Consider the following 17,037-nt stretch of genomic DNA (forward strand, 5'->3'; position numbering starts at 1 on the left):
GGGCTCAGACGATGGGAAACCCTCTCCACCTACGCAAGGATTAAAACCGAGAGGAAGCTCATTGCTGAATGAAACTGTAGAAGGGAATCTAAAGCACAATCATTCCCTGACGCTACTGAACAGAGATATCAGGTCAGATGTGGCACCAGTAGGATTAACTGGAAATAAACAAATTACACTGCTTTTCACCGTTACTTCAAACTGGAGCTGTGCTTTTTGATTAAGAAAGAAGTATCACTGAGAAGCTCATGTTGGAAATTTCATCTTAACATTACTGAAATTTTGTTTGTGGTTGCCTACATGCACAAATGAAATATTTGGCAATCTTTAAACTGAAAGACTGGCAATAGTCTGAAAAACTTCTGTTAGACCTTTTTCACTATAATACAGACAAATGGGCCAGCACATGGGTCCTATTTTTGGCAAATGCCTAAGGTAGGACCTTTACATGCCTACTGGGTATTTAGAAACACAAACTAATATTTAGGTGACTAGGTTGACTACCCCAATATATAAATTATCACTGAAATATCCTTCTGTAAGAGTTTCCCACTGTTGCTGAACTTGGCAAAACGTTTTCAGTGTACCACTGCTAATTAGGAAAAAAATCAAATTGCATTATCCCGGCTCCCACAACAAGTTACCAAGCATTCTAGTACCCTCGCATAACCCCTGTGTTTTCATTGTCCCTTATTAGGTTAAAAATGCAGCTTATCTGTGCATGGAAGAATACTAGACCTGGCCAGAGCTATTACCATGACAACACAGACTAAGCGTGATAGCTCAGCACAAAAAAATGGTCATTTTTTCCTTTCTCTTCTTATTATTGTTTGGGATTTTTTAACAGTTTTCTCTTTCAAGATTTATTTTGCTAGCATCAGGACTCTCTGGAATGGAACTTTTTTTTTTACTTTTTAGTTTTGTCTTTGGCAGCAAAGCTGAAAATGAGTCCCAGATGCAGTCTGAGCTATTAAATGGGTTAGCAGGCTGGCTTTCTGCTATACATTTGGAGTCCCAAAAAGGTTTGTGTATTTATTGTCCTAAAAAAGGTGGAGCAACTTTACAAATTTTCACCTACTGATAACTAGCTTATAATAGAAATGTCTTTTTGAGACAACGGTGACTACCATACTGACATCCAGTAATACATGTTCTTGTCTCAAAGGTCAGCAATGGCAAATGGGTATTTAATGAGAAATCCTGTAGTAACTACATCTCTTTTTCTGCACTAGTCTAAATAATGAGAATGCAGCATTTAGAAGGTAGAATAAAACTAAGAGAGTGCAAAAGGTGAAACAAAAGGGAAAAATGAGGAATCAATATTTCAGTATTTAATACACATCTAGAGCTGAAAAGCTTACCGCCACATCGTTTTTCTTCTATGCTGCTGGATCGTGCCACTGATATTTCTAGAAAAATAAATAAACCGCTTATGCCAAGGAGAGAAAATATTGCAGAGAACTACTAGTTTGATTAACACAGTAAGGATTTAAAAATTTATTCTACTACAGTCACTCCAAATCCAAAGTAAAAAAGATTTTGACTAGGTTGTAGAATTAACAAAAAGGTCCCATGACATCTTCAGGTTACTTAGTTTCCCAAGCAAAAGCAGCAACATATTTTTAATTCTTGCCTCAAAACATCTCCGGAATTAAAAAGATGAAGAATACATGAAAACATTCTTTGTGCAGTTTAAGCATGTTGAGAAAGTGTTGATTTTCTGAGTAGTAAAATTAATGAGAGTTTAATTATCTTGATTTCAAATGGGGTCATTACTTCTAGAAGTCACGTCTAGCACTAATGTGAAAAGAGGGAATTTACGAATCTTCAAAAAGATGACTGCCAATTTCATGGGTCTCAGCTGTAAACTAGTAAAATGTAATTCTAGCCTGTATCCTTACCATTTTGACTTCAGAAAAATTCTGAATAAATATTGAATAAAATCTGTTGGCAATCAAGTTTCCTCACTCTTTACTTCAGGACCATGGATTCCGTGAAGGGAAGTCCTGCCTTACAAATCTCTCAAACCTCTCTGAAAGGGTCAATGATCATGTGGATATGGGTGGGGTAACTGACACAGTCTACCTGGATTTCACAAAAAGCTTTTAAGTTCTTTGTTAAAGCCTTTCCAAGCAACAAATGAGATGAAGGAAAAGATAGAAAACAGGGTTGTACTATGTGCCCAGTTCTTACAATGGAGGAAGGTTACCACTTCTGCAGGGATCTAGGCTTTTCAGCAGAGCTAGAAAAGCAGGAAGAAAATGTGGGTTTGAAGTTTGCTGATGGTACAAAGTTAAGGTAGCATGGATAAGGGCATGCTATGAAGAGCTGCAGAAGGGCCCTACAAAACTAGGCAATAAAATAACAAATGAAACAGAATATAGATCAGTGTAAAGCGATACATACAGTGGAAAGCAATACTAGTTTCACGTATAAAATGGTGGACTGTGAGCTGACCATTACTACTCATGAGCAAGACTGGGGTTTTATGACAAATTGTTCCATGAAAATATCAGCTTAGTGCTCAGAAGCAATCAAAGAGGCAAACCAAATGCTAGGTACTACCAAGAAAGTAATAGTGAATAGGACAGGATATCAGCATTATGGCACTTTACAAATCCATGTGTTGTCCACACCATGAGCACTGCATGCAGCTCTGGTTTTCCTATCTATGGATGTCTCTAGCAGAACTAAAAACAGACCACGGAAGGGCAGCAATGATGGCCACAGGTATGCAATAGCTTCTGTGTGAGGAATAATAGAGTAGGCTCTCCACTGCCAAAAGATGATCCACATGCAGCTACTGCTAAAGGGATCACAATTTTTTACCTTTCTTCACATGCTAAATCAATAACTATTTTCAAAATGAGAAAGTATCAGACCTGACAGAACAGCACTCTCACAGAGAGTTAAAGGCTGAGAGCATACTTTGTCTGGTTGAGACCTTTAATTCACAATTCAAGCAAAAAGTAGAAAAAAATGTACCAGAAAACCATAAAGCTCTGCAAGGGAATGTTGGTAAGGACTAACTCTGGAAACACAGCAGCAGCAATGACGAGAAGGAGTCTTTTTTGCTCTCTGCCAGAATCACTGTATATACTAAATTCTGTAGGGGAACAGAGCTAAGGTAAGCAGGAGGAGGAGGAGACAACATGAGGGTGGACATGCCAGCACACTAGCTGAGGAAAGGAGGGAAGTGAATTAGAAAAAGCAAGAAAGGTCAGGAGGGAGGGAGGGACAGAACTCTGAGTCAGAGGACCTGGGGGAATGAAAGCAAGCTGAGCAATCCCAAGAAAGCAAGCTAGTTTGCTTAAGGTGAGCATAATGGGCATGACCTTATCTGCTGTGATATGGGTAATTTGAGGAGGAGTGGCAAACAAACCAGAAAGGCGAGAGAAGAGGTGGCTCATTTCAGATTCTGAAAATGCCTACTTTCCAAAACAAGATGTAGAGCTTATATTGGATTAAGCAGGGGATTCACAGAATGTGAATATTAATGGAGCTGCTTCGGAAGCCTGAGAGAAAGGGGAAAATACAATGTGGGAGTTTTTGCTTTCACGCTGACATTTTTCACATTGGTTTTGGAGGAAAAAATAGTATTTGGGAGTTAAAGCATTATGCACCCTCCATAAAAACAGTGTTTAAATTTGTTGGTTTCTTTGTTATATTGTACTATATTGTACCGCATAGTCACAGAAATAAAAAGGTTGCTGCACTGAGTAAACATAATTACATTTCAAATGATACATTAAAATGTACATTTCTCTGTCTGTGAAAAGACTGCTAGCTTTTTTTAATGTACACAGGCAGAAAGATGACTGTTAACAGCAATGCGATGTGGCCACCCATACTGTTCTGTGGATTTAAATGACTGCTGTGATTTAAAAAAAAAAAGAAAAAAAAAGAGTACACTCATGAGTTTTGACAAATGCTGTACAATAATACATGACATGACTAGCCATCAGGTTCTTAGCAGTCATGGGGGAGATAAGGACCTGAGGCACAGTTAATAGTATGTATCTTTCTAAGCAGTTATTAATTTAAGTGACTCCATGAAATGATTTCCAGATTAACTACCACAGCACCCACTTTTGTATATGCAAACCACAAAACCTAGAGGAATGTTTCTCTAATAATCCGAAAGCCTCAAAACCACATAAATTAAAGTAAAAAGTAAACTATTTCTCCTAGCTGTCTCTAGCCATCCCTGCTCCCTGCTACCAAGTAGGACGGGAGCGACCTGCAGAATGCTGTGACAGTGATTAACCAAAGTCCCAGGCAGCGACAGCAGGGACAGCTCCACAGCACTTGCTGCCATGAGGCAGGTTTTCATGAAGACACCAGATCTAGCAACATCGCCTCTACATAGTAGACCAACACACTTTGGCTGACAAAAGGCAAGTTCTGTTCCAGCTCTTGGCTCTGCACAGTGGGACAGTACTACACCTCGCTCCTGAAACCTTGAGAGATTTCACTAATCCTTCAAGAAGCAGTCTGATCTCACCTGGTATAAAGTTGGAGTCCAAAGCACAGGCTCGGCTCTCCGTGGTGTTGCCCGTGCACTGGCTGCCCACGGGAAACAAAATGATACACTGCCGAACACGGAACTGAAAGCCAGACGAATCGCAGTCAGACCACTCGGACCACTCGGACCAGCTGTCTGCAACAGGCAGAGAGGGACACACATGCAGACGCTGCAATTAAATGCTTCAAGTACGCCAAGTGAGAGAGAAATAGCGTATTTCTGAATTATGACAGAAGTCCTCATCCCCAGCTACCACCAGTTAGCAGAGGACAGCTCTTTCAGTATGATAAAACAAAGGCAGTTCAGCTTTGGCAAAAGTCTCTGAACTGTAGAGTGTGATGGTAATTTGTCGCAGACGTATTACAGCTTTGGCTTCTGCCATGGCCTTTGTGTGTGGAAGCGAGAAGCTGGAGGGATTCTGCGGTGGTGACTGAAAGAGTGATTGCTGTGGAGTTAATTCCAGTCTAGGTCATTAGACTGTCTTTTTTTTTTTATGTACCTGACAAGTAGCAATGACATAAGAGTATGTATTCCAGGTCTGAAACAGGATGTTTATTTAACCACAAAAATAATAGTATCTTGCAGATACTTTTTTTTTTTTTTTTTTTTTTTTTTAGCTTTTGTTGTTTCAGGTCCGTTTCTTTGCTGTAAATAGAAGAGATCTCATCAAGTATTCTCAGCGTCTTTTCCCCATTCGGTTCATTATCAGCTTGTATTGTTTCTCCAGATTTCTTCCTCTGCCTATGTAGTTTTGATTAAGACATTTTTATTTCATGCCTGTGTGATCTCAGAATATTTCCCTTAAATGAAGTGAATTGATCTCATTTCTGTGGGGTGCTGTGATGTTACTGAGCTCAGCTTTCTTACAATTCAAGCACAAGTCTTGCCTTCATGGGAGTCTTCTGAGTTTGGCATGTATAGTAGAAGACAGAGCTCAGTTAAACATTTTTCTTTCTTCTGTTGGCTTTCTCACTGAGATATGTTTTATGGTTTTGATATGCATTAAATAGTCCTAGTATGCTAAACCAAGTTTGTTTCTACTTCAAAATTTTAATTTATGTCACTATGAAACAAATTTACGAATTTCATTTTGCTTAAAATAAAAAAGCATATATTAACCTAATTTTGTTTCACGTTAGGTTGAAGAACATTAACATTTGTGAATAATTTGGAAAATTCATTATGGTTTTGTATATTTTTTGTGAATCAGGTGGAATGTCAGGAAAGTCTTGCACTGTTTTGGGCCCCTTTCAGTACATTGCATAAATCCAGCATACAAGGCTCACATTTACTCATTACTTTCCCCTTGGCCATAGAGGAAAAGGTTAAAACTCTCCATCATCTAAAATTTAACAGATTCTGCTAAGAATATTTGAGAATGCAGTTTTGAAAACTGTCAAGCAATAGATGCTTTCCATGACAGTGTTGGACATTCAGTTCCTAACCAATAGTATGGTAAAAAGAAATGGATGGAGGAGATGGACATAACTTTAGCACAGAAGATCACAAGCAGTGGTACTGGGACCATTTCAAGACAGTAGGAGAGTGCTGGTTAGAGACAGGAGCAATCAGTCCCAGCAGTCTGTTGTTCAGATGCATGTCATCACTTGTGGATTTGTTCATAAAATAGATTTGCTCAGCAGCTCAGGTAAGAACCTGGATATTGATATTTATGAACAATTAGCAACTGTCGGATGGGGCATCTTTTGAGCAACAGGGCTTGTGTCACCTTGACACAAGCAGCTGATGTCAGACAGTAGGATCTTGTTATTGTGAGGAGCAAGAAAACTCAGCTCTGTCCTTTGGCTCTTCTGTTTCCTAGGAGAGGTCCTGGGAGGGCCTCATTTGCAGAGTGGGTAGTAGGAGCATGGAGGCAGATGATATAATGTAGTTGGATCCTAATTCAGGGGGGTAGGAGAGCTGAAGTGGAAGTCAAGCAAACGGAGCAGGCTTCTTCCTGCTTATATAGTGTGGCACAGCCAGGAGTTGCTGTTGTCGCCACCAGTGTCAGCTGCTGGACCTAAGTAAACTAAGTACCTGGATCCTTACCTTAAATATTTAGTAACAATAAAGCCCTGCTCATTCAAGTTTAAAGGAATGCTGCTCATTAGAAATCTTGGCCCAGTTTAAGCCAGAGCCAATACTCTTGCCTAATCCTGGTATAACTGGGATATATGCAGCAGCTGCCAAAATGCTTGTGAGCATCCTAAAGGCAGCTTGTTGGCACTCTGCAGTCTCGTCTTGCCCAATGTACTTTTGGCCCACCAGGTTCCTTGCTGAAGGGGCTACATCCCAGGATAAAATAGGAACCTCAGAGTACGTGTAGATCATGCTAGGTTACATACTAGTGACTGGCATGGCTACTGCTCCAGCCCGCTCTTTAGGCATGGGTCTTCTGTCAAGGCACTTTGAGCAGAGGATCCTATAAAAGACCCTATGTCCATTGGGACCTTCCCACATATGCAACACAGGGCATCTCCCTCCCATCCTGGAGTCCCATAGTACAGCCCAGGCACTACAGCACAGGTAGTCAGTGGGTCTGGTGCCATGCTGATCAGCTCCGGCTGGCACACAGAATCATAGAAGAGGAGAGAGGGTACATCAGTGCAAGTGTGAGAAGGATGGACATCCCTGTAACGGTGGATCCTGGTACCAAACCTGTGTTTTGAGGAGTGCCACTGTTGAGAGCTCAGAGAGTCACACAGAAGTAAAGCACCCAAGACTGACAGATGTATCATTTCAAATTGGCAGACCTGCCCTTTTTGGAGCCACTATCTGTGTCATCACAGACATGCTGAACCCATAGCTTTTGCATGCACTTCTACAGACTCAGTTATCCTACCTCATCCCTTTGATTTCTTTATCTTCAAAGTATCTGAGGCTCTCTTGCACCTCAGGCAGGCTCCTCTCAACTTGCTCCTCAGTGCTTTGCAAAAGTCACAAGGATGGAAAAGAGTGGGTGGACTGGAGAGGTGTTTAATCTGGAACTGTTTTTCACCTCTAACACGGCAAAGCTTACTATGATGGCATGTTTTCTACCTACAGAGTCTTTGCTGGCCTTTGAAGCCAGGTTAAGTCCAAGCAGTTCCTGAAGGATCCCTTGGTGAAGAAGGCACCTCAGAAAGATCAGGCCACCAGTCTGTAAAATTATAAATTTCTTTCACGCAGAACTACACCATCATTTCTAAATGCTCAACTGCTTTATCCATTATTTGCATATGTGAGTTAGCAATTCAAGGATAGAATATATTTTCCCCTCTTACAGGAGCAGTAAATACTTTAGGTATAAAATACTGCTTTATTCAGTACATTAGAGACACAGTTGCAACCAATTACACTTGCCGATAAGCAGTCTATAAATCACTACTGATCAATAGTGCAGTGCTTCCATTCATATTATGCGCTTGCATTTGGATAAATTAGACAAAAAACCACAAACACAGTGATATATTTTTCAAAATGAAATATGAGAAAAACTGATGTATTTTGCAGACAAAAGTCTGTTACTTTCTTTGAAGTGCATACTTGCATACTTTCAGTTAGATTTACCACTAACCCTCCATATCCTCAAAAAATCCTGAGTATCAGGATTCCAGAAATTTTAGTTTTCTGCTGGGTTTTTTTGGCCAAAAAAAGAGAGTACTACATCAAATGCCAAGAAATCTTTAACCTTTTCACAACTTAAGAAAGATTATAAATAGTTTCCATTTTTGCACATGCATTTCTGTGTTGCTTGGTTGTTCTTAGATTCCAAGTGTCACTACTATTCCCTTCCTATATTAAACATGTCACTTAAGCAGCGAATGTCACCAATGGTACTTCCAGATATGCACAAGGAGGAACCACTGGCTACATGATCCTCACATGAAAATGGCTCTGCAGGGATGCAGGAGCCTGTCCGAATTTGACATGTGTAGCACTGAAGGTTTTTTTGTCCCATAACAATGTGAAATAAGAGCAGTAAAAAAAAGTTTTGAAATCTACATGATAAACATGAGGCAAGGGCCATTCTCACAGCTAGATGATGATGTGCTGTTTCAAAAACCTATGGCAAATTTTCACTGAGATTGAAATATTAATAAAACATCACAGAATGTGAGAAATGCATTTCACCCTCTGAAATTTTATTGCTTTATAAAAGCTTTCACTTTCCTGAACCAAAATGAAACCAACCTCCTCCTCCTCCACCCCCCACCTACTCCAAAATTTGGGTAAAAAGCAGGTCAAAATAAGATGAAGAGATTATTTATAAATGTTCGCAAACTGTTATTTCTAGAAAAATAGCAGTACAAAGTAAATGCACAACAAGAGAAATAGCTACAATACTAGCACAATGAATGCACCAGTTCTGACCTTTTAAAGATGCCTTAAGGATACTAAGGCAGCTATGTAACTTCTACATACAAATATACACTATTTGTCTTGAGAAATCAAATCTTCAACTGATTTCTATGTTTGGGGTTTTTTTAAACACAACACAGAGTGTTGCACCTGCTTTAATTTTGATAAAGTAGGTACTTTTATTCTGCTGCAAGACATGAAGTGCCTAGAAAAGGAAATTAACTTAAATTGTAGTTCAGGTAATAGGATCCATAAATTCAAACTCATGGGGCTTGTGCCTTCACATGCACAGCCTCATCACATGAGCAGAAAACTTTTGCTATGAAGTCTAGGAGCTCTCTGTGAAGCAAGTAATACAATGCAGCATCAGAGCTGCTTATTTCCTTTTGCTGTTGCCTGTAATCCATTAATCAGCAATAAATAAAAACAAATTTTCCCACTGGCTTTTCACTAATGATTTTATCTGGTTTTGTGTGGTTTTACTCTCTAATTCTCAGTTAAATTTCACAGAAAAAATTAGTTTCCTTTAATATGGTCAAAAGGCAGAATCAAAGTTACAGAAAATGTCATGTTCCATAATAACGTACAACTAACAGGAGTGCTGAGACATTTCATTTACTAAGTACTCCACAGTCATTTAAAAAGGTGAAGTCTCTGCTTCTTAACATCCGAAGTTGAAAAAGGTATTTTACAAACAGCATTAAGGTCTGCTCTGTGTTTTATATGAAAACAGGGCAAACATTATCTGCTTGAAGGACCTTGTGATAACATGTGGTTGTATATTAACCTCAGCAATTTGCTTGCTGTGAATGTTTAGTGTAATAACAAATGCACTTTGTGATATTGTTATTAAAAGTCTCTCGGGCCGCTCACATGATCCACTTCAAATATTGTACAATTTTAGTTTATCCAGACCTGGAACCTGGTAACTTAAATTTTAATTTTTAAAGAGGGAGGGAGGAGGTGGTGTCCTGTAGCCTATAACCTGCTATTACTTGATTTACTGTGATTGTAGCATGTAAGAGCTGATTGTGCACTTAATAAGAGAGAGAAATTACTTGCTCCTAAATAATAGATCGAGGAGCATTATGTTGCCCAACTGTGAATACCTTGTTCTATGGCACACAAACAACAAAGCTGCATCGGCTGATTTGCCATACCTGGACATGGCTGTGTGTTGCAGAGTGCTTCTTCAGTGTGCAGTCCAAGGCAGATATCTCCTCCATATGCTGGTGCTGGGTTTGTGCAGGAGCGGGTTCTCATGTAATGCCCTCCTCCACAAGTTGCCGAGCACTTTGACCAAGACGACCAACAAGACCAGCCTCCATCCACTGAAAAGACACAAAATATCATATTGTTCCAAGTTAATGTGTGACATGACATAATCCAACCCATCTTTCTCATATCCTATGGATCTTATTCATGGCCTACTGAAATTATTGGACATTTTTAGGTGCCACTGAACACAGGCCCACAAATTTAACCTTACCACAATGCAATTTAATTTACATATTTTAAAAGCCCCTGGTATACTAGGAAGTCTAACAAAGTTACTCATCCATATAAGACACTTTCAGTGGGTACCATAATAGCTTTAAGGCCAAAACTCTTCTTTTCTTTTTCTTTTCTCACTTGTGAGGAAATAAAATACCAAAGATTGTTTAGCAGAAGTATTATAAGCTGAAAGTAAATTTTTATTTATAAAATAAAACTTAGTCCAATAATATCAACAGAGACTGAGGAATCCAGATTTGGTTTTGCAACCCAGGTGAGATTGCCTTAACCCTACAATCCATTTCAATTGATCTAACACAGTTGCAGGGTTTGATGGGCCAATATAATGTTACAATCTTAATGCAGCTCTATCATAGATACTAGCAGCAGAACAATGGCAGTAATTCAAAAAGCGACAGACAAATGACAAAAAGGAGTTGCCACTTAAAGTTTCAAACACAAGTTGTGTTTTTTTCTCCCATTAGTATTCACTGATTCAAGTATGACAAACTGTTCTCAAGTCTGAGTTTTCACAAGGTTTCTCTGAAATGTAGGTTGGATTTCATGGGAGCCCCATTTGTCAGATGGCTTTCGACATGTGGCCACTAGACAGGCTTCTAATGAAAAGTTCACCTCACTGCCTGCACTGGACTGGCTTCTTTGCAGCCTCTGTTCTTAAAGCTACTGCTCCAGGATGTATTTCTGGCATTTATGGCCATATTGCAGCCCATCTGCCAAAAGCTTCCTATCTGCAGCCACATGACAAAGTCAGAGGTACTTCTCCCAGGGACAGCATTCCCTCTGCAAAGAATCTCAGTATTTTGCTCATTTATCTTTCAAATTTTTTGGGGGAAAAAAAGCAACAAAAATCTAAACTTTCAAAATTTTCATAACCTACAAAAAATGAATTTCTTTTCAAACCTCTATTTAAAGTGTTATCACTTGCTTTCTTAACACTTAAGTGAGGAAATTATTTACCATGTCTGCAACTAATTAAAAGAAATAGTGCGTAATTCAACTCACACTAATAGATGAGACCCTAAGTATAATAAAGGCAATATGCCAGTAAAGTTTTGTTTTACAACAGGGCCCTAAACTGAGCAGAAGTTTCGTCTTTTTTTCTCCCATCGCTCACAGCAGCAGTGCGCAGAAACTCATTATTGCCTACTTTTAAAAATACTAGGTAAGTACACATTTTCTGTACACAATTTTTTTACAGTGCAATAATTTAAGACATTCCTTGTAAGATTTTACTTCATGGTTTGTTGAAACAATTGATTGTCACTGAAGTCTCCAAAGCCTTCATCCAGCATTTCACAATGACTCCTTTTGATCCTTTCTGTTCAATTAATCAAACAGCCTTTCAAGGAGTAAACCAGTTTCCACTGGTTTATTGAAATGCTATTCCATAATTATCTCTTACCAAAAAATAAGAGGTTCCAAATCTGAAAAAAAATTAACTTACAATGAAAATATCTATTCAGTATTTGCATTTAAATTCTCTCTTAGATGGAGACATAGAACATTAAAAAAAATACTGATTTTGGTTTGGTAGCATTGTATATCACAAATCCACCCAGTGAGTCAAGTAGAATGATTTCTACGCAAAGGCTGCAACAGTGAGAAAATGAGCTAGGAGAATGTTGCTATTTTGATATTAAAACCTATATGTGCATTTTTGAATGTTATTTCAGACACAACATACCCTCAGGTTCTCATCTGCTAATCAAACAGGTAATTCACTAGTGCATACCTAAGGCTATTAACTAATCCTGTAAGTGAAGTTGTTGAATATATAACATTTTAGTCTCTGTGTTGTTTGCAACATTATCCTATAAATCAAGAAAACATGGGGTTGGCATTTCCTTGCTAAGGACAACAGTTGTAAAAACTTTTGCAAGTAATGTATCTGGCCTCTGGATAGCCTGATTGGACAGACAGCATTTGTGGAATCTGGTACTACATTCCAAGTATGTAGTTTAAATAAATTATTTCCATTATTAAGTAAATCAATGATTGCTGCATTTGTTCCAGGATATATTTATCAGCCAAATCATCTAGCTATACAGATATGTGAGAGAGTTTTATACTACCTATCACAAATAAATACTGCATCTTGGTAGAGTGCTTGACTTGTTCTTTTATTCATATAGTCACTGGAAAACAAATATGTCTTTTTCCCTGAGATAACTCTGTTAATGTAGTATTATGCAAGCTCATATCTAAGAAAGCCAAAGGTTATTTGTCTTCAGTGCAGGTGAAATATACTGTGCAATTTTATAACAATTTCAAGACATGGTATCTTTTATGCAGAACTTGCCACTTTTGGGGTTTTTTTAAATTATATCAAATAAAAGCAGAAGCTGTTACCTATGCTATTCATTTCATGTGATATTAAGGATTTACCTTTCCAGACATTCCCTTTTTTTCTTTTTTGTTTTGTTTAAAATGATCCTTGACTAGCTCAAATGAATAATCAGAAGCATTTCTGCTGCAGTGTACAGACCTCCATGAAACAGAATGACAGCCTGAGATTGCCTAAGACAGACGATAAATTGACTGCAAATATTACCTGTGGCTTGTTCAGTATAATGGAGAAAGTGACCCCCAACACTTTCTACTTACTTTTCAATGGACCAGAGCATGAATTACAAATGCACATACATTTGAAACTGCCATCTACCATCTATCTATAGGTGGCCGAGAACACAGAGACTGATGTGGCATCTAGGAATGTCACCATGTTCCACAACCGCGGTGATCGTGGCTATACTATAAGCCTTTGGATGTAAAGGGAGAAGTGGGTCTAGGGATGATGGGAAAGGACAGGCATAATATAAGAGACAACGTTAGATTTGATCATGGTTGAGCTGGATGGTGCAATTATAACTGTTTTTCTTAGTGACTATTTACTGACAGGCTGCCATCCTAAATCTCTGGGCCTTTCAAGGACTATCATAACTACCTCTTTTATTTGTCCCCAGAACTTTTTCTTCTCAGCAACAAAGGATGGTAAAGAATCATCACGATTAAATAAGATCAAAGGAGTGGGTATTTACTGCTTGAGTTTTTACAAGACCTAAATAGAGCTCTGTGGTTTCTTTCATCTTTCTTTAAAGTTGCTTAGCAACACAGCACCATCTGGGGTTTTTTTTTTCTTTTTTCCTTTTGTCATGGAGTCCTTAATGTTATTTCTGCTTCTTATAGGGGGAAAAATACACAGCTCCAAGGAAAGTTCCAGTCACTACAGTTTCTTTACATAACAGTTTTGTAGAGCTGTTGGACAAAAGCAAGTCGTTAAAGCAGTTCCACAATGAAAGATACAAAGAGTCTTTATGTTTTCTGACAATTTCTGAGGTTGGTCCCTTTTGGAAGAAAGCACCCTTCAGCTAGCAGGGTGCTCTCAAACAATGCTCTTTCCTTTATAGTAAAGCAAACAACTTTTTGCCTATTGGCTGTTGTTGTGGTTAATAAATATTTCTTTACTATAATGAAATAAAAACATAGGGAAGAGGATGTTCTAGGGAGAAACAGTGTACAGAATTGGGATCTCCTGGGGACACGATAAAACAGCCACACTACTGGAGAATTTCCAAGAGACAACTAAGTAAACTGGATACCCTGCTACGCACTTCGGGTTTTACAAGGAAGTGGAAGGACGCGTAGGCAGACACACTGACCTCACCTGCTTTCCTGAGAACACAGATAGTATCACAGGCTCTTTGATATACTGCCTGGTCTCATTTCAATTTAAACAATCCCCAAAATACATTCTTTTGGGTTTTTGGTGTATGTTTTTAGCTTTATAACTTTTCATGTTCATCTTTTTGAAAGTGTAACAAAAGAGAATAAAAAATGCTGAGAGGGCAGCCTTTTCTGTATGCATGAAAGAGTATAAATAGAGGGGCAGTAGTCCTTTCCACCCACCCAAATGCAGATGGTGTGCTTCCCAGTGGCTTAGTAAAAGTTAAATTCAGGGACACTGGGTGTTTGGCAGCCCACAGACATAGGAGAGTACTGTTCCCTTCCAGACACCTGGGAATCATCCCATTCCACATCACTCAGTCTACTACTTTTTCCTAATCCCATGGGTATTGCTGCATATGTTTCAATGTGGGAAAGAGCAATTTTTACATCATAGTTTGCAAAGGCAAAGTCTTGTTTCTGTGATGCTACAGGTACCTGTTATTCATAAAAGCAGTGCTGGATGAAGCAGTCAACATAGTGCAGTGCAGAAACACAGAAGGCAAATGAATACTTCTAAAGAAAGTACAACAAAATAATCTAAGGATTAACCCAGGTTTAAATCTGTAACTGAGAGTCTTAACTTAGAAAAGCAACAGTTGCTTCCAAAGGGCAGTTCAGCCTTCTCCTCACTGGCTACAGAAGCAACCTAGAGAGATCAGTGCAGGCCTCAGCAGCCTCAGAGACAAGCTTTATTGGATTGGAGCAATTTTTTTCCCCTGATTTAGGAAGTTACTGCAGAATAAATATTGTCTGTTCCTTTAAATAGATCCCTGTTTCCTTGTGGCCAAGTATGACTGCAAGGAAAAAAAAACATAGGAGAAAAAAAAATCAAAGCAATAATGAAGGAAAAAAAACAAACCCAAGCAATAACTGGCTTTAGGGGATGCATAAATAACTTAAACAGTCTTTCAGGGAGTTTTGTATATCTGAAACTCTTTATTGTTATTAGCACATTTAGTGATATATAAATTTATTCATATATCTCAGCCAAAATGTCGTAACTAAACCAAACTAAAACTACTATAATAAAAATTCGAAACTGGTGAAATCCCACAATTTTGTCACAAAGTATCAGAATTTCAAATCTAAGAGATGGCAACTGTCCTTTACCTCTGATCCACCAATACGCTCTGAGAAGAAAAGGGAATAGAAATTCATGTAGCTCATGCTACTCAATGGAGCTCATGTATCTATGCTTTAAATGCCTAATTAAGTGTCTCTATGTGCAAAAGAATAAAAGAGAAAGCAACAAGAAATAAAACAAAATAAAAAGGAAGAAAAAGTTGCCTTTTCCTACAGTAATAACTGAAGAGACATGTAATATTGTGAACTAGGACAGAATTCCTTATATTTGGTTATTATTATTTTCAGGCAAAAAAATCTTTTAGTAAATTCCTGTAATTTTTGTAAACTTTCAGACTTTACCATTCAAACAATGCTTCTCTTCATCATCTATTTCTCTTCATAATGTAAATATCTCGCAAGTCTCCAAGGATAACAAACCCCCAATATGTCTGATTATAGATTCCTTTCTTTTCATATTGACCACATATTAGTAACTGAAAGAAAACAGAGATGTCACTGAGTATTCACAGATCCTTTCCACAGTTGTTGAGGCTGTTCAGTGCTTGCCAGCTCAACTCTATTCACCACATCTCTGAGGCATAAAAAAGGGACTCAGGCACAGGACCAAAGCATAATTTGCTAGTGCAAGACAATAGTGCAAATTCTCCTATGCTACCCCTCAGAGCAGTTTGGCCACATGGAAACTGAGTACTGGGAACAGGCCTTACCCTACACTGACTCCCAAACTATTCCTGCAGATTATTTGGGAGAGTGATAGTTAGTTGAAGGCAAAATTGTATGACAAATCATTCTTAAACTTACACAATATAGACAAATCATATTCCTGGGCCTGGGTACAATTCCTGGTAATTTTCTGGCATTGTTCAATTTACTAGTATATATTCAGACTTCAAATGCTATGAACGAAAAGTAATCTGCCCAATGACTGCTACCAATCTGCACGTCAGTGGACTGTTTACTTTGCTACAAGCTGTGGGAAAAATTTCACTCTTTCTCTCTGCCCTGCAGGCTCAAGAGAGATTTAATAGTAGCTGCTAAAGGCAGGTTCTAGATGGCTTCAGTATTTTTTTAAAGTTCTGGGACCCTGCAGCACATTTAGCCATAAATTACTCGCTTATAATATTAACAAGTATATTTAAAACTATGCTGCAAGACACTTAACCAGACAAGAGAGCCTTGGACACTCAGCGATTGCTCCATGTGCTTCTTCATTGTGTCAGTCCTTCAGAGCACTTAGTATCTTCCAGGATGACACTGAGCCCAGATTAATTGATTTAGAAGCATAAAGTTCTATTGACTTTCAGCATGAGTTAAGCACTGCTCAGTATATTTCTTACCACTCATCTTTCTTAGAAGTTTACGTCATAAGGGTTTGATCCCGTCTGCAATAAGCAGAACAGGGAGCAAAGCAGAACATAAGCCTGCACTAGCAAGAAGGCTTCTTTATGGCGGCCATCTCGCCTCTTCCTACTAACCGAAATATTTCTGAAAGGCTAATGACTGGACTGGACTTTAACTAAACAGTTCTGTGCCAGCAGGGAGCGTGTGAAGCTGTCCTTACCCTGAGGGAGCCTAGGTAAATCTTAGGAAGCATCAAATTCTTCTTTGTTGCATTTTTATTTCTAGTACTATGGCCGGTACTTTCAGGTCGAGGTCAGAACAAAATCTCCTCACATTCCTTAGCCTTTCTGTCTGCACCTCACTTACTTACATAGGCAAGAGTGAATTGTGCGGTCCCTGTTTTTCTCCTCGATGCTCACAGTGGCAAGAAGGGCCTGACATGCTTACTCCTACTCAGTCCTTGCATCTCTGTCTACAACCTCATCTATGTGAGGAGGGTATAG

The 17,037-nt window shown here is 38.7% G+C and overlaps 1 protein-coding gene across 1 annotated transcript in view; it reads right to left on the minus strand.

Annotated features, from left to right (window-relative positions):
• Positions 1–17,037, minus strand: part of SEMA5A (semaphorin 5A) — a 345,320-nt gene that overhangs the window by 7,498 nt on the left and 320,785 nt on the right. Inside the window, exons 19-21 of the mRNA XM_059836141.1 lie at positions 10,027–10,197; positions 4,505–4,660; positions 1,362–1,409 (exon numbers count right to left, since the gene is read on the minus strand). Coding sequence (XP_059692124.1) covers positions 1,362–1,409; positions 4,505–4,660; positions 10,027–10,197 — 375 coding nt within the window. The remainder of the gene's footprint in view (positions 1–1,361; positions 1,410–4,504; positions 4,661–10,026; positions 10,198–17,037) is intronic.

The sequence above is a fragment of the Gavia stellata genome, chromosome 3, assembly GCF_030936135.1.
Source record: "Gavia stellata isolate bGavSte3 chromosome 3, bGavSte3.hap2, whole genome shotgun sequence".
Classification (NCBI taxonomy): Eukaryota; Metazoa; Chordata; class Aves; order Gaviiformes; family Gaviidae; genus Gavia; species Gavia stellata.